Genomic DNA, 22,328 nt, shown 5'->3' on the forward strand with positions numbered 1-22,328 from the left:
AGAGTTTCAGAATTATCTGCTCTGCAGTGTTCCCCTCCTTATCTGGTGTTCCATGCAGATAAGGTGGTGTTACGTACTAAACCCTGGTTTTCTTCCGAAAGTTGTTTCTAACAAAAACATTAACCAGGAGATTATCGTGCCCTTCTCTGTGTCCGAAACCAGTTTCAAAGAAGGAACGTTTGTTGCACAATTTGGATGTTGTTCGCGCTCTAAAATTCTATTTAGATGCTACAAAGGATTTTAGACAAACATCTTCCTTGTTTGTTGTTTATTCGGGTAAAAGGAGAGGTCCAAAAGCAACTTCTTACCTCTCTCTCCTTTTGATTAAAAGCATCATCAGATTGGCTTACGAGACTGCCGGACGGCAGCCTCCTGAAAGATCACAGCTCATTCCACTAGGGCTGTGGCTTCCACATGGGCCTTCAAGAACGAGGCTTCTGTTGATCAGATATGTAGGGCAGCGACTTGGTCTTCACTGCACACTTTTACCAAATTTTACAAGTTTGATACTTTTGCTTCTTCTGAGGCTATTTTTGGGAGAAAGTTTTGCAAGCCGTGGTGCCCTTCCATTTAGGTGACCTGATTTGCTCCCTCCCTTCATACCGTGTCCTAAAGCTTTGGTATTGGTTCCCACAAGTAAGGATGACGCCGTGGACCGGACACACCTATGTTGGAGAAAACAGAATTTATGTTTACCTGATAAATTTCTTTCTCCAACGGTGTGTGTCCGGTCCACGGCCCGCCCCTGGTTTTTTTAATCAGGTCTGATAATTTATTTTCTTTAACTACAGTCACCACGGTACCATATGGTTTTCTCCTATGCTAATATTCCTCCTTAACGTCGGTCGAATGACTGGGGTAGGCGGAGCCTTAGAGGGATCATGTGACCAGCTTTGCTGGGCTCTTTGCCATTTCCTGTTGGGGAAGAGAATATCCCACAAGTAAGGATGACGCCGTGGACCGGACACACCGTTGGAGAAAGAAATTTATCAGGTAAACATAAATTCTGTTTTTTAGCAATTAAAAGGTAAAAAAGGCGTTTATGGCTATAGCACCTAAATAATGTTATATAATTCTGCACTATGTGCAGAATTATATAACATTATGTTTAAGGTTACTGTCCCTTTAACTGTGCGCAGTGTAACTCCATGATTAGAGGGAAATACATAGCTCAGATAAAAGATAATAAAAAACGTGAAATTAAAGGTCTCTATACATGTAACACAGATCATGTGGTATACATCCTTGTGTCCATGTGGGCGGGGCTATGTGGGTGAGACCATTAACCCCCATCAAAGACAGGATTAGTGCCCATAAAATCTTCCATCAGATTGTAAGGATATGAACACTCCCTGTATTCATCCCATTTTTTAAATGCAGGACACTGTCAGTCGCTAAGATTTCAAATAATTGACCACATACCTAAGCAAAGGAGAGGGGGTAACAGAGAGTTACTTTGAAAAAAAGAGAGGTTAAGGTGGATACAGCATCTAAAAACCCTGAGTCCGAATGGTCTAAACAAAGACTATGATCTTCACCTGTTTTTATAATGTTGTTTTTAATTAAATGGATTTTTGTAATTTTGGATTTTTTTTGAAAAAAACTACTCTTGCAGATGTATAGTCTAGGGGTTAAGTTCACTAGATATATAATATAGCTAAGTTATATATCAATTATATGTAAAAAAAACTATGGTTTTGTATAAGGATTACTGTTGAATATTCTGACCTGTTAGGGGACAAAAAAAATCCAAAATGGAAATTAAGAATGGCTCTAGCAATTAAGGTCAATTAACATACAGGTGCTATATAAGAAGGTGATTTCCCATAATCCATAGCATGACTAAGGGTCTGTGTTGACTCGAAACGTTGCTGTTTTTATTTTGTTTGTTACCTCAATAAAGCATGGATACTTTTACTAAAAAGTGCTGACGCTATCCATTTGTTTCTATATATATATATATATATATATATATATATATATATATATATATATATATATATATATATATATATATATATATATATATATATATATGAAACCAAACTACAGCTCGACCCACCTATGGTCACCTGCCTGGGTGCAACGATGTAGTACTATATTTGAACAAAAAATTGCACTCACAGGCTTTTTCAAATCAATAAGATTACTTTTTAATGGAACGTTTTCAGGGATGTTATCCCCTTCATCAGCATGATAAAAGTGAAGAAAAACACTCAATTTATAGTGCACAAATATAAAAATCAAATCTCCTACCTGTCTAATGTGTCAGTGGTGCCAAACGCTAGTGCTGGCACACATGTTTGCGTTCCAATGTCTTGTGTAACCGAAAGAGTAGTAACATCACTTCACTTATTAATTTGTTTTGTAATTTTCCCTATGGGCCTTGCACCCAGACCTGTCTGGGGTTAACTGCCTGTGGCTCTGGGGACAGTGCAGCTTCCTGAGAGTGCTATTGTGCACCCAGGGCCGTGCATGTTGCAGGGTCATGGGATGTGTATGTACCCGGTCCGGTCTGAGAGTGCAGTACTCCCTTCCGTGTTTTGTATATATATATATATATCCGTTAGGGCATGTCATTTTAAACAACGTTCCAATTTACTTTTAGCATCAATTTTGCTTTGTTCTTTTGGTATTCTTACTTGAAAGCTAAACCTAGGAGACTCATGCAAATTTCTTAGCCCTTGAAGGCCGCCTTTTATCTGAATGCATTTTAACATTTTTTCACAACTAGAGGGCGCAAGTTCATGTGCCATATAGATAACATTGTGCTCACGCCCGTAAAGTCAAGTAGGAGTCAGCATTGATTGACTAAAATGAAATAAGGGGGCAGTCCTGCAGAATCTTAGATACAAGGTAAACATAGAGGTAAAAAGTAAATTAATATAACTGTGTTGGTGATGCAAAACTCTGATGTAGACTGTCTCTTTAGCTGTGTATCATATTTAAAACCCAGAAAACAAAAGAACCATCTATCCAATACATTTAATTATATTATTGTGTGACTTTATTCAATAAACTGTCACTACATAATAAAGTTACAACTTTTACAATCTCTCAGCTTACTTTCTTTCACTTTATTTTTTAAGTGACATGAAAGTTTCTAGAAAATGGCTCCTTTAAGCTTTTGACTGTTTAAATGTTCAAAAATTGCCTCTAAAGGGACAGTCAACACCAGGATTTTTATTGTTTAATAATATAGATAATCCCTTTATTACCTATTCCCCAGTCTTGCATAACCAACACTGTTATATTAATACGTACACGTTTTACCTCTGTGTTTGCCTTGTATCTAAGCCTTTGCAGACTGCCCCCTTATTTCAGTTTTTTTGACAGACTTGTACTTTAGCCAATCAGTGCTGACTCCTAGGTAACTTCACGTGCATGAGCTCAATGTTATCTATGACACACATGAACTTATGCCCTCTAGTGGTGAAAAAACTGTCAAAATGCATTCAGATTAGAGGCGACCTTCAAGGTCTAATAAAATATCATATGAGCCTCCTATATTTAGCTTTCAACTAAGAATACCAACAGAACAAAGCAAAATTGGTGATAAAAGTAAATTGGAAGTTGTTTCAAAAATGCCCTATTTGAATCATGAAAGTTTATTTTGGACTTGACTGTCCCTTTAAGTCTGACAATTTCAGCACAGCTACATACAGAAAGAGAAGCAGTCTGCCAGGAAGGAACAACAGCTCATTGGCTTGTTCTATGGCCCGGTTACCACCTGGGAGTAGCTTCTTTTAGCCCAATTGTGCTTTTCACAGAGGGAAACTTTCCTGAAGTATATCAGTCTGATCCTGCCCAACAAGGTCAGTTCATCCCCAAAATACCAGGCAATTCTCCTCTGAACAAGGGAAGTAGCAAGCCTAGACGATCGCTTAAGCCTGCTTTGGAGGAAACCAGATGTGGACTCCTTGCTCAATGTGCTTCACCTCACTGACGAAGCCCAAAGGAGACCAAAATGATTGTCAGGGGTTGCCGTTTCCCTTGTTCAAAGGAGAATTGCCTGGTATTTCAGGGCTGGACTGACCTTGTTAGGCAGGATCAGACTGATGTACTTCAGGAACATTTCCTATGTGAAAAGCACAGTTGGGCTAAAAGAAGCTACTCACAGGTGGTAACCAGGCCATAGGACAAGCTACTAAGCTGATGTTCATTCCTGGCAGACTGCTTCTCTCTGTCGTAAAACTGGGAAAAACCTTAAAGGAATAATCAAAATTAAACTTTCAGGATTCAGATAGAGCAGGCAATTTTAAGCAACTTTCTAATTTACTCCTATTATCAATTTTTCATATTTCATAAGTTGCTCATCTGACCCACTTTAGTTCAGCCCCATGTCTTCAGGCCACTTCTGTCAAAGTTGTATAAGTGGTCTACCGAGGGAGATCCTACGTGTCTGCCTGCTACCCACATCCACCTATGGGATGCACATGCTATAGAGGTAGATTGTGCTCCTAAATTCTTACTCAAAAAACCTTATTTAAGGCGTCATGGGTTTCAATGAAAACTAGACCTGAGTGTGGTATTCAACCATTTTAGTTGCTTAGTAAATGAAAAAAATAATTTGTTTGGAGGATGCATGATTAATTATTAGAGATGTGCATTCAGAGGTTTCATGAATATCCGAATGCAAAATAACGTGGCCCTTTGTGCCTCTCGGCTATTTTCGTTTCCAAATTCATTGTTGTGCAACAGCAACACGCTAAAATATGTGCAAAAAGCCAGAATTTAGCGTGTTGCTGTAAGGCAGCAAAAATAGCTGAGTGGCACAAAGAGCTGCTGCCTTCCGCATTTGGAAATTCACAATTTAAAGGAATATGATTCAGATAGAACATACAATTTTAAACAACTTTCCAATGTACTTCTATTATCAAATTTTCTTTGTTTTCTTGTTATCCTTTATTGAAAATCTGGAAGGTAAGTTAAAGTGAAGGTAAACTTTGATGAATGAAAGCCCATTTTTTAAAAAAATACTATTAAAAACAGGGGCACTTTCATTCATCAAAGTTTAGAAAGCAGCTGTTTTGATTAAAAACTTACCTTTGTTCTTTTCACAGTCAGAGCAGCTTCCCCCACCCGGAGATTCTCTCTTCAGACGTCAGCAATGACTAATCCAGCTTCCTCCAATCACGGCTTTCCCTCCAGGGAGAGTCATTGCCTGAGGCCATGCCGTGATTGGAGAAAGCCGGATTAGTCATTGCTGACGTGTGAAGAGAGGATCTTCGGGTGGGGGAAGCTGCTCTGGCTGTGAAAAGAACAAAGGTAAGTTTTCTCTTGTAAAGGTGTATCCAGTCCACGGGTTCATCCATTACTTGTGGGATATTCTCCTTCCCAACAGGAAGCTGCAAGAGGACACCCACAGCAGAGCTGTCTATATGGCTCCTCCCCTAACTGCCCCCCCCCAGTCATTCTCTTGCAGCTCTCAACAAGAAAGGAAGTATCAAGAGAGATGTGGTGACTTAGTGTAGTTTTTACCTTCAATCAACAGTTTGTTATTTTTAAACGGGTACCCGGCGTTGTACTGTTTTACTCTCAGGCAGAAATTAGAAGAAGAATTCTGCCTGGAGTTTTGATGATCTAGCGGTTTGTACTAAGGTCCAATGCTGTTCTCACACATAACTGAAGAGTATGGAATTAAAACTTCAGTTGGGGGACGGTCCTGCAGATTGCCTGCCTTGAGGTTGTTCAGTATATTTTTTTCTAGAGAGATGATAAGGTCTAGAAAATGCTGACAGATCCTGTATATTTAAGGTAAGCCTGATACAGTGATTTAACAACAACTGGGATAATGCTTGCAAAAAGGATAATATTCATGTTAATACCTATATTACTTAGTGTAAAAAAACGTTTTGCATGATTTATAAAAAAAACGTTTTTTCTCTGAGGTGAGTAAATCTTATTTAGGGCCTAATTTCCACATGGCTTGTTAGATACTCCTAGGAGTACTTTTTTAAGGCCCACTGACTTTGAGTGCATGGTGGGAGGGGCCTATTTTCATTTTCAGTCTAAGACATCCAGCTTCCCTGAAGGAGTCCTCTGGCTTATAGGACCTCTATAGAGGGTTTTGTTCCTGCAAAAATTGTTTTTAAGGGCAGGTAGGAGCCACAGCACAGCTGTGGCAGTGTAAGGATTCCAGGCCACCTTTTCCAGCTCTCCACATTACCTGCACTTCCTACCTGCTTTTAAGTCGTCACCTGACTGCAAACAGGTACTTAGTAATTGCACTTGTAGCAGCTAGCAGCATCCCTGCAACCTACGCTACTGTGATTCTCCATTAAGCCTATTATTGGATTACAATTCCTACATGTTTGTTCATACTGTTCTTTACATCCTTTTCCTTCAGTGGATTACAAATAGAACAAGTGTTAATCAAGTCTAAAAGACTTATCGTTCTCTCCCAGGAACTGTTCTTAATCCGACCTGCCGTTATATGCACAGGTCTCCACTGGATTACATCGTATCAGCTTTACCACTCAGCTACTTCTCCAGAGACTTCATTCCCACAGTTCTCTTAGCCACATCTGTTTTTAGAACATTTCTAGCTTTTACCCTGCTACGGAGTGGCCTCTTTACCTCAGAATTTCGGATATACAAACAGCGTAAGCCGCTGTCACTCAAGAGCTCTGTTCCTCCCACTTCAGTATGCAGCTCCGCTCTGTAGCAGTCTCAGTGTTCAGCTGCTCATTTCTGCTAACAGCTCTCTACGCTGCATACGGAGGTAAGAGGGAAGTTTCCTCATTGTCCACACTGTATCATATAGTATCTCAGCTCTCTGGAAGATTTACCACCTTAACTCCCACTGAGTCTTTGTATCTGATATTGCCTGTTCCTGGAAGACTGCTGCAAGGTTCTCTTTCCACTTCAGTGTTCAGCTGGTTCTAAGATTACGTTTTACACGACTGATGATAAAGTCTAATTCCTTTTCTGCCCTCCTAAGTTGGAGTAACTTTTGGGGGAATTTATATTTACTTATTAACTCCTAAATGACATTAATCTTTTTTCACCTAAATGCAAACAGTCTATGCTAACAAATAGCCTGTCTAATTAGGTGATACATTCCTGTCCATAATCAAGTCTGCAGTTGTGATCCTATTTACTATTTCCAGGGTGTTTACCTCACATCCCTTACAGAATTACTAAGCCACAAGTATGGATCCAGCAGACTTGCCCAATATAGTGTACAATTTATCCCACAGAGTGGATGAGCTCACTCAGGGCATGAGAGAGTTAAAGGCCGAAAACGACACTTTAAAGAAAGCCATTCAGGATATTACAGCTTCAAAAGCACATACTACAGATTCTACAGTTGAACCTCATTTTTCCTCTCCAGAACCTTTTAATGGGGATAGAGCTTTATATCGACAGTATAGAAACGCTTGCCTTTTGACTTTTAACCTAAAACCTATCACTTATCCGAATGATAGAGTGAAGGTGTTAAACTATGATCTCTTACTTACGCGGGGAACCCCGCATATGGGCTGATACCCTCTTCGAAACTAATAGTACAATTCTCTCTTCTCTGCAATCGTTTCTTGCTGTTATGGACGAGTTGTACTCCGATTCAAATGTACAGCTCACAGCTGAGACAAAACTCGGGAAGCTAAAACAAGGTAACCGGCCAGTGGAATGTTATATTACTGACTTCAAACAATATGCTACCGATAGTCAATGGAACACCATTGCATTAAAAAATCAATTCCGTCTTGGCCTGGCTGAGCAAGTGAAAGATGAACTAGCTCGCACTGAGCTTCCAGATACCTTGGAAGGCCTTATCAGACTTTCCATGCAAATCGATCGAAGCCTTAGAGAAAGAAAGTCTGAACGCCATTATGGAGATGCTAGTCCTAGAAGGCCTGCTATGCCGACTCATGTACCCCATCCTTCTAGCTCGAGTAACCCTGAGCCTATGGAAATAGGTGTCTTCAGAGGCCCACTTTCTTCGGAAGAAAGATTCAGGAGAAAGTCCAGAGGCTTATGTATGTACTGTGGTTCTGCTTCTCACTCAATCCGTGAGTGTACCTCACTGCACAAGAACAAAAACAGTAAGTCACATTCTTCTTTGACTTCATTGATTGTGCGTGATTCTCCAGCTCACTGTCTTTTACCTCTCTCTTTGCAGTGGGACAACAGGCATATGAAGACAGAGGCAATAATTGACACTGGAGCACAAGAAAATTATATTGTTGCTTCCCTTGTATTGAAAAATAAAATACCACTGTGCAAAAAATTGTCTCCTGTTTCTATTAAAGTTGATGGTTCTGAAATTTCATCTGGTCCTATCACTCACCACACTATTCCTATTCTCGTTACTACGATTGGTTTACATCAAGAATATATCACCTTTGATGTTATTACATCACCTCTTTTTCCTATAGTCCTTGGAATACGCTGGCTTCAGTTACATGAACCTGATATCACCTGGAGTTCTTTAAAGCTGGATTTTAACTCATCCTATTGTAAGCAGACCTGGTTTTCAACATCGCTCCTTACTTCATCTCTCAGAAACCACACAAATACCTGAAGTCTATTTGAAGTTTTCTGATGTTTTTAGTAAAAAAGAAGCGGAGACTCTCCCACCACATCGCACCTATGACTGCCCCATCGACCTAAAACCTGGCACGTCACCACCATTTGGACATCTTTATCCATTATCACAACCTGAACTGGATCACCTTAAATCCTATCTGGATGATAATTTAAAGAAGGGTTTAATTCGACCTTCCGTATCTTCTTCGTTAGAAATAAGGATAACTCTTTATGCCCAATTATCGACTTTAGGGAACTAAACAAAATCACCATCAAGAACCGCTATCCGTTGCCACTCATCCCGGAATTAATTGAGAGGCTACAACATGCTAAAGTATTCACAAAACTCGACTTAAGAGGGGCTTATAACCTCGTTAGGATAAGGAAGGCGACGAGTGGCTGACCGCTTTCCGTACTCGGTACGGCCTTTTTGAATATCTGGTCATGCCATTCGGTCTCACTAACGCGCCTGCAACATTCCAGTACTTTGTGAATGACATCTTCCACGATTTACTTGATGTTTGTGTAATAGTATACCTGGACGACATTCTCATCTACTCCAACAACATAGATGAAAACATAAAACATGTAAGCTGGATTCTCTCCCGACTCCAGGTACATCGACTTTATGCTAAGTTGGAGAAATGTGTCTTCCATACCACAGAGATTGAATTTCTCGGTTATACCATTGAACCAAAGGGCATACAAATGCAAGAGAATAAAGTCGACTCCGTCAAAACCTGGCCACAACCCTCAAACAGGTAGGATTTACAACGTTTCCTTGGTTTTAGCAATTACTACAGAAAGTTTATTAGGAACTTCTCACATAAAGTTAAACCTCTCACCTCACTTACTAGTGTTTCTGTTCCTTTCCATTGGAACCATGCTGCCACAAAAGCATTTAAATCACTTAAAGACTCCTTTACCTCTGCTCCAATTTTACAGTTTCCAGACCCATCTCTGCAGTTCACTCTTGAAGTGGATTCCTCAGACTACGCTATTGGTGCAGTTTTATCACAACGGAAAGGTCTCAAAGAACCACTTCATCCTGTGGCATTTTACTCAAAGTTACTCTCCCCAGCAGAGATGAACTACTCCATCGGAGAGAAAGAGTTACTAGCTATTAAAAGAGATTTTGAGAACTGGAGACATTTGTTAGAGGGCACATCTCTTCCCATTCTGATTTATACTGATCATCGCAATCTTGAATTTTTGCAAAAGAACAAAACACTCTCAGGTAGACAAGTCCTTTGGAGCTTATACTTCAGCAGATTTAATTTCCAAATCATTTACAGACCGGTGCTAGGAATGGTAAAGCTGATGCGCTCTCCAGAAGGGATCCAAGACCAATAAATACACAAGAACCTACTTCAATTATCCCAGCTGAAAGATTCTTAGGAGTTTTACCTACTTTTGAGTCACAAGTACAACATTCATTGCTCTCCGACACTGAAATACCTTACAACCAAGTTACCTTCCGAAATAACATGTACTTCCATGGAGAGAAACTATACGTACCAAAAGACCTTAGAAATGATGCTATCCGACAACATCATAATCCTCCACTTTTGGGACATCCAGGCATAAACAAAACCAAAACACTCCTGGACAGATGCTATTGGTGGCCAGACATGATTTCCACAGTTAGAGCTTATATACAGGACTGTACCATCTGTATTACTTCTAAAAAAGATAGGAACAACCCTTACGGTCACCTCATACCCATCGAAATACCCAACAGACCATGGCTTCACATAGGCATGGACTTCTTAGTGGAACTACCCTTAAGCACTGGTTTTAACACCATTCTTGTCGTCACGGACATCCTGACTAAAATGGCAATATTCATCCCATTTCACAAACTACTACTACTTCCAGTGAAACATGGTCTTCCAACTATCATAACAACTGATAGGGGTACTCAATTCACTTCTAAGTTTTGGAAACATCTTGCTCAACATCTACAAATTGACCATCGTCTGAGTACAGCCTTCCACCCACAAACTAACGGGCAAACTGAGAAGCTAAACCAATGGCTTGAGCAGTATCTGCGCTGTTACTGCTCCTATCACCAAACCAATTGGGCACACTATTTATACATGGCTGAGTTTGCTTACAATAATTCTAACAACAGTTCTACTAATCTATCACCTTTCTTTGCAAATTATGCTTTCCACCCCAACTTCAGGATACAGGATAGTCAACCAGCTAACTCCCCAAATGTTGATGACCTCTTACAAACCATCGCGGAGAACTTCCATTTCCTAAGACGGAATATTCTAAACGCCCAATCTTCTCAGAAGAAGTACTACGATTTACGTAGAAGGCCTGCTCCCACTTATGCAGTTGGGGATAGGGTTTGGCTTTCCACGAAAAACATTAAAATACCAGTTCCTTGTAAGAAACTCTCTGGTTTGTTCATTGGTCCATTCCTTGTTACCCGTGTTGTCAACCGAAATGCAGTCACTCTGGACCTTCCATCCGCTATACCTATCCACCCGACCTTCCATGTGTCTTGTTGAAACCTGCCACTGACTCAACCCCTACCTCTAGTATCCTGCCTCCTGCTGCCTCGCCGTTAGAGTCGGATTCCTTTGAGGTCCAAGACCTCCTTGATTCCAGAATCTATAATGGACAATTACAATATCTCGTTCGCTGGAAAAGGTTCTCTCCTGATGATGACACCTGGGAACCTTATACCCACATAGACGCTCCTCGCCTATTATCCCGGTTCCACAGGCGCTACCCTCAACGTCCGAAGCATCAAGCCGAGGATCGGCTTCCTTGATGGGGGGCGTATGTAAGGATTCCAGGCCACATTTTCAAGCTCTCCACATTACCTGCACTTCCTACCTGCTTTTAAGTCGTCACCCGACTGCAAACAGGTGCTTAGTAATTGCACTTGTAGCAGCTGGCAGCATACCTGCAACCTACGCTACTGTGATTCTCCATTAAGCCTATTATTGGATTACAATTCCTACATGTTCGTTCATACTGTTCTTTACATCCTTTTCCTTCAGTGGATTATAAATAGAACAAGTGTTAATCAAGTCTAAAAGACTTATCGTTCTCTCCCAGGAACTGTTCTTAATCCGACCTGCCGTTATACGCACAGGTCTCCACTGGATTACATCGTATCAGCTTTACCACTCAGCTACTTCTCCAGAGACTTCATTCCCACAGTTATCTTAGCCACATCTGTTTTAAGAAAATTTCTAGCTTTTACGCTACTACCGGAGTGGCCTCTTTACCTCAGAATTTCGGATATACAAACAGCGTAAGCCGCTGTCACTCAAGAGCTCTGTTCCTCCCACTTCAGTACGCAGCTCCGCTCTGTAGCGGTCTCAGTGTTCAGCTGCTCATTTCTGCTAACAGCTCTCTACGCTGCATACGGAGGTAAGAGGGAAGTTTCCTCATTGTCCACACTGTATCATATAGTATCTCAGCTCTCTGGAAGATTTACCACCTTAACTCCCACTGAGTCTTTGTATCTGATATTGCTCGTTCTAAGATTTACGTTTTACACGTCTGATGATAAAGTCTAATTCCTTTTCTGCCCTCCTAAGTTGGAGTGACTTTTGGGGGAATTTACATTTACTTATTAACTCCTAAATGACATTAATCCTTTTTCACCTAAATGCAAACAGTCTATGCTAACAAATAGCCTGTCTAATTAGGTGATACATTCCTGTCCATAATCAAGTCTGCAGTTGTGATCCTATTTACTATTTCCAGGGTGTTTACCTCACATCCCTTACAGGCAGTGTGTTTGACTGTTTGTTTACAGTTTTAATGTTTTTCTAATTTGTTTTTGGGCCTGAGGGGTTAATCATCCATTTGCAAGTGGGTGCAATGCTGCTTTAGTCCCTTATACACACTGTAAAAATTTCGTAGAGTTTACTACTTTTTTTTCACTGTTTTGCAGTTTATGTGGTAGTTTTTTTCTCTTAAAGGCACAGTACCGTTTTTTATTATTGCTTTTTTCACATTTATTAAAGTGTTTTCCAAGCTTGCTGGTCTCATTACTAGTCTGTTAAACATGTCTGACATAGAGGAAACGCCTTGTTCATTATGTTTAGAAGCCATTGTGGAACCCCCTCTTAGAATGTGTACCAAATGCACTGACTGTTCTATAAGTTATAAAGACCATATTATGGCTTTTAAAGATTTATCACCTGAGGTTTCTGAGACTGACAAAAGGGAGGTTATGCCATCTAGCTCTCCCCACCTGTCAGAACCTATAACTCCCGCTCAAGGGACGCCAAGTACACCTAGCGCGTCCAATGCGTTTACTTTACAAGACATGGTGGCAGTTATGAATCATACCCTCACAGAGGTATTGTCCAAACTGAAAGGGTTACAAGGAAAGCGAGAGACAGCTCTGGGGCTAGAACAAATACAGAGCTCTCTGACGCTTTAGTAGCTATGTCTGATATACCCTCACAATGTGCAGAAGTTGAAGCAGGGAACTTTCAGACCAATCTTGGATCTCAAGATCCTAAACAAATTTCTCAGGGTCCCATCCTTCAAGATGGAGACTATTCGAACCATCCTACCTATGATCCAGGAGGGTCAATATATGACTACCGTGGATTTAAAGGTTGCTATCTACATATTCTGATACACAGGGATCATCATCAGTTTCTCAGGTTCGCCTTCCTAGACAGGCATTACCAGTTTGTGGCTCTTCCCTTCGGGTTAGCCACGGCACCAAGAATCTTTACGAACGGTTCTAGGGTCCCTTCTGGCGGTTCTAAGACCCCGGGGTATAGCAGTAGCCCCTTACCTTGACGACATCCTGATACATGCGTCAACTTTTCAGATCGCCAGGTCCCATACGGACATTGTTCTGGCATTCCTAAGGTCTCACGGGTGGAAGGTGAACGAAGGAAAGAGTTCTCTCTCACCTCTCACAAGAGTTTCCTTCCTAGGAACTCTGATAGATTCAGTAGAAATGAAGATTTATCTCACAGAGGTCAGGTTGTCAAAACTTCTAACTTCCTGCCGTGCTCTTTATTCCATTTCTCGTCCGTCAGTGGCTCAGTGTATGGAGGTAATCGGATTAATGGTAGCGACAATGGACATAGTTCCGTTTGCCCCCTACATCTCAGACCACTGCAACTTTGCATGCTCAATCAGTGGAATGGGGATTACACAGATTTGTCCCCTCTACTAAATCTGGATCAAGAGACCAGGATTCTCTTCTCTGGTGGCTATCTCGGGTCCATCTGTCCAAGGGAATCAGTTTCCGCAGGCCAGAATGGACTATAGTAACGACAGATGCCAGCCTTCTGGGCTGGGGTGCAGTCTGGAACTCCCTGAAGGCTCAGGTTCGTGGACTCAGGAGAAGGCCCTCCTTCCTATAAACATTCTGGAACTAAGAGCGATATTCAATGCTCTTCAGCTTGGCCTCAGCTAGCTGCGGTCAGGTTCATCAGATTTCAGTCGGACAACATCACGACTGTAGCCTATATCAACCATCAGGGGAACAAGGAGCCCCCTGTTTATGTTGGAGGTTTCAAAGATAATTCTATGGGCAGAGGTTCACTCTTGCCATCTCTCAGCTATCCATATCCCAGGAATAGAGAACTGGGAGGCGGATTTTCTAAGTCGGCAGACTTTTCATCCGGGGAGTGGGAGCTCCATCCGGAGGTATTTGACCAGTTGATCCAACTTTGGGGCAAACCAGAACTGGATCTCATGGCGTCTCGTCAGAACGCCAAGCTTCCTTGTTACGGGTCCAGGTCCAGGGATCCCAAGGCAGCGCTGATAGATGCTCTAGCAGCGCCCTGGTCCTTCAGCCTGGCTTATGTGTTTCCACCGTTTCCTCTGCTCCCTCATCTGATTGCCAAGATCAAGCAGGAGAGAGCTTCGGTGATCTTGATAGCCCCTGCGTGGCCGCGCAGGACTTGGTATGCAGATCTGGTGGACATGTCATCCTTTCCACCATGGACTCTGCCGCTAAAGCAGGACCTTCTACTTCAAGGTCCCTTCAAACATCCAAATCTAATTTCTCTATGTCTGACTGCTTGGAGATTGTACGCTTGATTCTATCAAAGCATGGTTTTTCCGAATCGGTCATTGATACCTTAATTCAGGCTCGAAAGCCTGTCACCAGGAAAATCTATCATAAGATATGGTGTAAATATCCTCATTTGTGTGAATCCAAGGGTTACTCATGGAGTAAGGTCAGGATTCCTAGGATATTATCTTTTCTCCAAGAAGGATTGGAGAAGGGTTTGTCAGCTAGTTCCTTAAAGGGACAGATTTCTGCTCTGTCTATTCTTTTGCACAAACGTCTGGCTGAGGTTCCAGACGTTCAGGCGTTTTGTCAGGCTTTAGTTAGGATCAAGCCTGTGTTTAAACCTGTTGCTCCGCCATGGAGTTTAAATTTAGTTCTTAAAGTTCTTCAAGGGGTTCCGTTTGAATCTTTGCATTCCATAGATATTAAGATTTTATCTTGGAAAGTTCTGTTTTTAGTAGCTATCTCCTCGGCTCAAAGAGTTTCGGAGTTATCTGCTTTACAATGTGATTCCCCTTATCTGATTTCCATGCAGATAAGGTAGTGTTACGTACCAAACCTGGGTTTCTTCCTAAGGTGGTATCTAATAAGAATATCAATCAGGAGATTGTTGTTTTTTCACTATGTCCTAATCCTTCTTCAAAGAAGGAACGTCTATTACACAATCTTGATGTGGTTCGTGCTTTAAAGTTTTATTTACAAGCTACGAAGGATTTTCGTCAAACATCTGCTTTGTTTGTTGTCTACTCTGGACAGAGGAGAGGCCAAAAGGCTTCGGCAACTTCTCTTTCTTTTTGGCTAAGAAGTATAATACGCTTAGCTTATGAGACTGCTGGCCAGCAGCCTCCTGAAAGAATTACAGCTCATTCTACTAGAGCAGTAGCTTCCACATGGGCTTTTAAACATGAGGCCTCTGTTGAACAAATTTGTAAGGCGGCGACTTGGTCTTCGCTTCATACCTTTTCTAAATTCTATAAATTTGATACTTTTGCTTCTTCGGAGGCTATTTTTGGGAGAAAGGTCTTACAGGCAGTGGTGCCTTCCGTTTAAGTTCCTGCCTTGTCCCTCCCTTCATCCGTGTCCTAAAGCTTTGGTATTGGTATCCCACAAGTAATGGATGAACCCGTGGACTGGATACACCTTTACAAGAGAAAACAAAATTTATGCTTACCTGATAAATTTATTTCTCTTGTGGTGTATCCAGTCCACGGCCCGCCCTGTCATTTTAAAGCAGGTGTTTTTTATTTTTAAACTACAGTCACCACTGCACCCTATAGTTTCTCCTTTTTTCTTGCTTGTCTTCGGTAGAGTGACTGGGGGTGGCAGTTAGGGGAGGAGCTATATAGACAGCTCTGCTGTGGGTGTCCTCTTGCAGCTTCCTGTTGGGAAGGAGAATATCCCACAAGTAATGGATGAACCCGTGGACTGGATACACCACAAGAGAAATAAATTTATCAGGTAAGCATAAATTTTGTTTTTAATCAAAACGGCTGCTTTCTAAACTTTGATGAATGAAAGTGCCCTGTTTTTAATAGTATTTTTAAAAACCGGGCTTTCATTCATCAAAGTTAACCTTCACTTTAAGGAGTGTACACGTGTCCACAGCACTATATGGCAGCAGTTTTGCAACAATGTTATACATTAGCAAGAGCACTAGATAGCAGCACTATTTGATGTCATGTAGTGCTCCAGAAATTTGCACGCTACCTATCTAGATATCTCTTCAACAAATAATAACATGAGAATGAAGCAGATTTGATAATATAAGTAGAAAAGAACTTCCATCCCTTTTTACTAAAGATAGTCAAATAAGATACTTGATACAGTTTCTAATGTCTAGATAGTTTATACACTTATTATTGAGCTTAGATATCGGTTAAAAAACGTTTTAGAAACATGGAAAGCAATATGAACTTTTCCCCTCCTCAGTCCCATTACCCTAGTTAAACGGACATTAAAGCAAATTTTGTTATCAACAATTATTTTATTGCAAAATATCTGTATACAACATAAATGGTTTAAAATAGTTTAATAGTTGCATTTTTAGTAAAGTCACAAGGTTTAAAAAATCAAAAGTAGTTCAGAGCCCTTTAAAAACCTGAGGGTCCCCATTGTTGTGGCCAATTCCAGGACATTATATGACCCTTATCATTAGCTCACCCAATGTGTTTAGCTTACTCCTAGTCCCAGTAATGAATTGCTGCTCCTTCAACAATGGATACCAAGAGAATGAAGATAATTTGATAACAGAAATAAATTGGAAAGTTGTTTAAATTTGTATGCTCTGTCTGAATCATGAGATTGCGTTTCATGTTGCTTTAAAAAAATAATTTGTTGTATGAGACCTCATTTTTGAGGATGCGTTGGTCTAACCAGGTTTTTATTAAATTAATATTGTCAGACTGTAGCCTATGACCAGATCTACTTTGACCTCATACCTATGGATGTGTTGACTACAGTTTATTGAAATAATTTCTAAGATCTCATATAGGTTGTTCTATTAATTTAATTGTGTTCACATTTAGATGGCTGGACTTCCAAGAAGAGCAAGACAGGCTACCGCAGCCCCCAAGGAGGATATGTCTTTCATGAGTGTGTATGTATTCTTTCAATAGGTTATTGTATGCTGCATCTTTGGAAATGCCTTATTTTGACAGACTTTCTAATGCATCCTCCCCTTCCCTCCTCATCCATATTTCCCTTCTGTACCACCTAATGCCTCTATTGAACCATTGTCTCTCCTATTTTCCTTCACTCTCATACATTCATAAATTAATGTAAAGTTGACCAATATGAGACTCATTCAAGCAAAAAGAAATACACTGCGATCCTCCAAAGTAAGCATACTATTTTTTTTTTTTTAAATCAAAGTTTTTTATTTAAGGTATTTAGTAATACAACATTCTTGCTATGTCATCAACGAAACCATTTCTGCATAAAAATAGCTATCCATACATAATGAAATATAAGAGATACATGAGCAACTTCTGAGATCACTCAGCGAAACAGAAGGGCAACATCACAGTGAATTATCCAATAATTGGTTAGTTAACCTTATATAAGAAAGCATATTAGAAGAAAAATATTATAACAGCCATTCTTAATGCAAGTATGTTAATCTGATTTGATACCTTAGGCTTTTATTTTAACATTTTCTGCAGTACCTCTTTGTTAAAATATTCTGTCTAGTAGTGTGATACTTTAAACTGGCATACTTTGAGCAATACCCAACAATAAGAGAGTTACCCCTCTAGAGATAAAAAGGAAAACACAATAGAAAATATAATATCCATTGTAATGGGCTAGATATAAAGTACATACCAGTGAGCAAGGAGCGGAATTAATACCGCTATATAATTCATCAAACCTGATGAATATAGATACCATATATGCCTACTTAAGATGTATAAAACATACTATGAAGATTAAGATTAAGCAAGGAGTTAAACCAAATCTAGAGCCACACTTGAAAACTAAGAGCAGAGTGGAGTGCTTAAGTTGACTAAAGCTATGTCATGCAAGCACACATAAAATTAAGAGCTGATAAAATATGATTCAGATCTGCATAACGACCAATTTGAACAACAAGGTACATAACCTGACTGCCTTAAAGTGAGACACCCTTTGTAGGTTTATTACTAAACAGCTTACACCTAGCTAAAATAACATTATTCATCTTACAACCTGTTAGACTTTTCACTCCCCACATCAATAATACATAGCAGACATACATTTGCAAACATTAGGGTTTTTGTTTAAAAGTTATTACTAGTGTCATGTTATATCTCTTTCATATAAGTAGAGCCCATAATGACCTCTAGGGGACACTAGCATCGTAGAGGCACATAAACATATTTGGAAAAATTAACTTCAATCCCACCTCTCTAAATAACCTTTGTATATGCAAATAGGTTAGGTTATGTCAGCAAAAAATGTAATGAACAAATATGATTCTAGATAGTCCCCACAAACCACACCAAAATATCCATATGTGTACTATGGAACCCCCAAAAGAACAATAACAATCCATCAGCGGATATCAAGAGAATGTCTTATCGTTGTCTGTGATAAATAAAACTTGTAGGCTCATTAGAAAGTTAGTAATAATATTACTCAGCCTGACTCATCCAGTACCCAAAATTGTCAGATCGAGTGAAATGAAGGACCAGGCCAGTCCCCCTTTACGATCCAATGCTGCATAATAGCTCATCCTATGCCTGTTCTATAGGAATGTACTGCTATACCCTGGACGACTTTCCAGAAGAGAAGCTTGGCCCACTGCATCTGATGTAAGCGAATTCGGTATGACTGAGCCTGCAACTGCACATCCACCTGTAGCCGCCCCATGGGAGGTATAACTTGTTTTGCAGCTTCTGGGCCGCGGAAGCCGGCCGCTCTCCCACAACCCAGCGCCACACTCACATGATGCGCAATCAACACTCTGCATCGCTGGGCCATGTAAGTTCTTGTTTGCGAGCATCTCGGCTTCTGGCAGTGTCGGTAAGTGAACTGATGGGGTTGATTAATTCCTCACCCGGGCAGGAACCAGTAGGAGACACCTCCGTGGGCGAAGCCTCCTGGCTGATTCTTGTAATCCATTGTGGGGATGCTGAGCGTGTAACTGTAGCAGGCCGAAAGGCTATCTGCGTATCTCGCCTTGTACTTCTCACTGTAGCAATAAGGTCGAACATACCATCATCAAGCTTAGCTTCCAATTTTGTCAATAGAGCTTGTAACATCCTGCATGACATCTCCATGATCGTCAATCTCTCGTCTGTAGTGGCTAGTGAGCTAATTCAAACTATCTTATTAGGCTTATGGGGGGATAAATGTTTGCAATTGCGGCCTGGAGCCACTGTCAAATATTATTGATGTCCGGGTGCAGACCCATCAAATACAAAACCAGCTTTATGGTGTCAATCTTTTCAGAATTTCCTCCTCTATTTAGTGATCAAGTATTTTCCACCCGAGACAGAATATAAATCTCCAAAAACAGCTAGAAGGTGGCAGTTCAGAGAGGAGCACTGATTAAAACAACCCAGTATGGCTGCCACCCGGACACGCCCCCAGCATACTATTTTTAATATCCAAGTGTAGATAAAAACATCTTGATAGGCAACAGTGAAGTTAAAATCAAAAGAATAGGCAGAACATTTTCAGGAACTGGTCAGTCCTACATGTTTCGGTTAGTCCCTTAATCATGAACATGACCTGTTACCCTTCCTTCCTGCCTTTTAAATCTGATGGTAATCTCCTATTGGTGCCTCAGTCTAATGAGATTAACCCCTAGTTGGTCAGTTACTTGTTATTTATGTGTCTGCTCTACCCCATTAATTGGTTTAAATAAAGGAATTTATTTAATACACATAGATATATACAAATAGTGCTCTTATGCATACTTTCTCTGCTAGTTCTGAATTTTGTGTATAATTGAAAAAACATTAGAGCTAATAGTAATTAGCCCATTGTTGAATACTTATTTGTCCTAATTCAACTAATATATAATTCTAAATCAATTATCCTTCTTGACTAGCAATATATACATTTCTGGTATCTAATATCCTAAGATTTCATGTTTATGCACCATATTTATATATATGTATTTATTGTGTGAGTTGGCAATCACTACTGTACTGATCAAATAGGGGACCCTATAATTTTGATAAAGGAATAGGGAAAACTACTATCTCTTCCAGAAATTTATTATATCCCCCTCTATATTGAAGCCCTGTGGCCTTCTTGTCTTCATTTTGAAGATCCAAAAGGCTTCACGCAGCATTAGGCGTGCTGCTCTGTCCCCCCCTCTAGGTGGTGTTCGTACACATTCTATAACCTGCCATGAGAGCGACGTAACATCGCCCCCATGCACAGAGATAAAGTGTTGTGAGAGGCCTGAGCTGTCTTTATCATGAGAGATATCATTTAGATGCTCTCTGATCCTGGAGCGCACCTCCCTTGTGGTGCACCCTATGTACTGTCCGTTACACTGGGAGCAATCTACCAAGTATACTACAAAAGGGGTTCTACAGTTTGTACAATTTGACAAATTGAAAATCCTATAAGTAGTTGCTGATTGGAAAGTGGATGTCACTCTGCTGTACTTACAGGCTATACATTTAGAAAAGTGGCATTTAAAATGCCCTTTCACACTTAGCCAACTACTGCTGGCCCTCTCTTTATCCCTTAGTACACTTGGTGCCACTAAATTACCAATTGTGCATGCTCTCTTAGAGACAAAATTGCACCCTTTGGACACATAGTCCCTTAAGCTGTCCTCAGCTGTCAGTATAGGTAGATGTTTGCTGACAATACTGGTAATGTCCTTAAACTGCGGGCTATAAGTGGTAACCAGAGTTGGTCTAGTTAAATCATAACCATTCCTTTTCCTGGTGTTCCCCCTTAGTATCTCACTTCTACTCATCCTAGTTACCTCCAAGTGGGCTCTATTGTTGACTTTGCGTGAGTAACCTCTCTCTGAGAGGAGACAACTTAGTGTCTCGCTCTCCTTTGCAAAGTGTTCTTCCAAGGAGCAGTTCCGTTTAAGTCTCATGAACTGCCCCTTGGCCACCCCAAACCCCGTGTGACGGGGATGATTACTCCTAGCGTGAAGCAAGGAGTTTGAGGTAATAGGCTTACGATATAGGGATGTAGAGACCTTACCATTTAAAGGATCCCCCCTAAGTACCACATCAAGATATGGTATTGTACTTGTCCCTGTTTGGGCAGTGAATTCCAAACCCACTCTGTTGGAATTGAGATAAGTCAAAAAGTCTTGCATCTCAGCAATCTCCCCCACCCAGATAAAAAGGAGATCATCTATAAAACGTTTATAGGATCTAATCCTATCTCTGAATGGGTTATTATCTCCAAAGACGTGGGACAGTTCCCACCAACCCATAAATAGGTTGGCATATGATGGGGCAAATTTAGCTCCCATCGCTGTCCCACGTCTTTGGAGATAAAAAGTATGCTCAAACTTAAAATAATTATGTGTCAGGAGAAAGGTAAGGGCCTCAACCATAAATTCGATTAAATCCTCATGGTAATTGCTAAAATTCTGCAGCATATACCTCACGGCTTCAATGCCGAATTCATGGGGAATGGCCGAATAGAGGCCAACCACATCAACTGTTAACCATGTACAATTTTTCTCCCATACGACACTATCCATTGCTTTTATGAGATGCGTGGTATCTTTCAGATAAGATGGCAAGAAGTGAATGACTGGTTGCAAAAGGGACTCAATCCAACCTGAAAGTCTTTCAAAAAGTGACCCTATGCCTGAGACAATTGGTCTACCCTTCACCTCCTCCAAGGTCTTATGGACCTTGGGGAGGTGATGAAAAATAGGGATAACAGGTTTAAGTACCAACAAATAATCAAATGTCTCTTGGTCAATATGCCCCCTCATCAAGCCATCATCCAAAAGATGTCTCAATTCAATCCCAAATCTTTCCGTTGGGTTAAAGCTAAGTTCTTTATAAACCAGGGTGTCTGTCAACTGCCTCAAGGCCTCTTCAACATATTTATCCCTCCCCATCACCACTATGCAGCCCCCCTTGTCCGCTTGTTTGATGACTATATCTTCAGTCTTCCCTAGCTGTTCCAATGCCAATCTCTGGGTTGGGCTCAGGTTATGTGTTATCTTATTACTCTGTTCTGAGAGTTTAACCAGATCCTCCTCAACCCTGCGATGGAAGGCTTCAATAAAGGGTCCTCTGGTTCTGGTGGGGTAAAAGATAGATTGGGGCCTAAACCCTATATGTTCCCTCTT

The 22,328-nt window shown here is 40.7% G+C and overlaps 1 protein-coding gene across 1 annotated transcript in view; it reads left to right on the forward strand.

The window, feature by feature from the left end:
* The window catches only part of SRBD1 (S1 RNA binding domain 1), an 823,313-nt gene that overhangs the window by 43,457 nt on the left and 757,528 nt on the right, over positions 1–22,328 (forward strand). The window contains exon 2 of the mRNA XM_053712257.1: positions 17,080–17,150. Coding sequence (XP_053568232.1) covers positions 17,080–17,150 — 71 coding nt within the window. The remainder of the gene's footprint in view (positions 1–17,079; positions 17,151–22,328) is intronic.

This window comes from Bombina bombina, chromosome 4, assembly GCF_027579735.1.
Source record: "Bombina bombina isolate aBomBom1 chromosome 4, aBomBom1.pri, whole genome shotgun sequence".
NCBI classification, from domain to species: domain Eukaryota; kingdom Metazoa; phylum Chordata; class Amphibia; order Anura; family Bombinatoridae; genus Bombina; species Bombina bombina.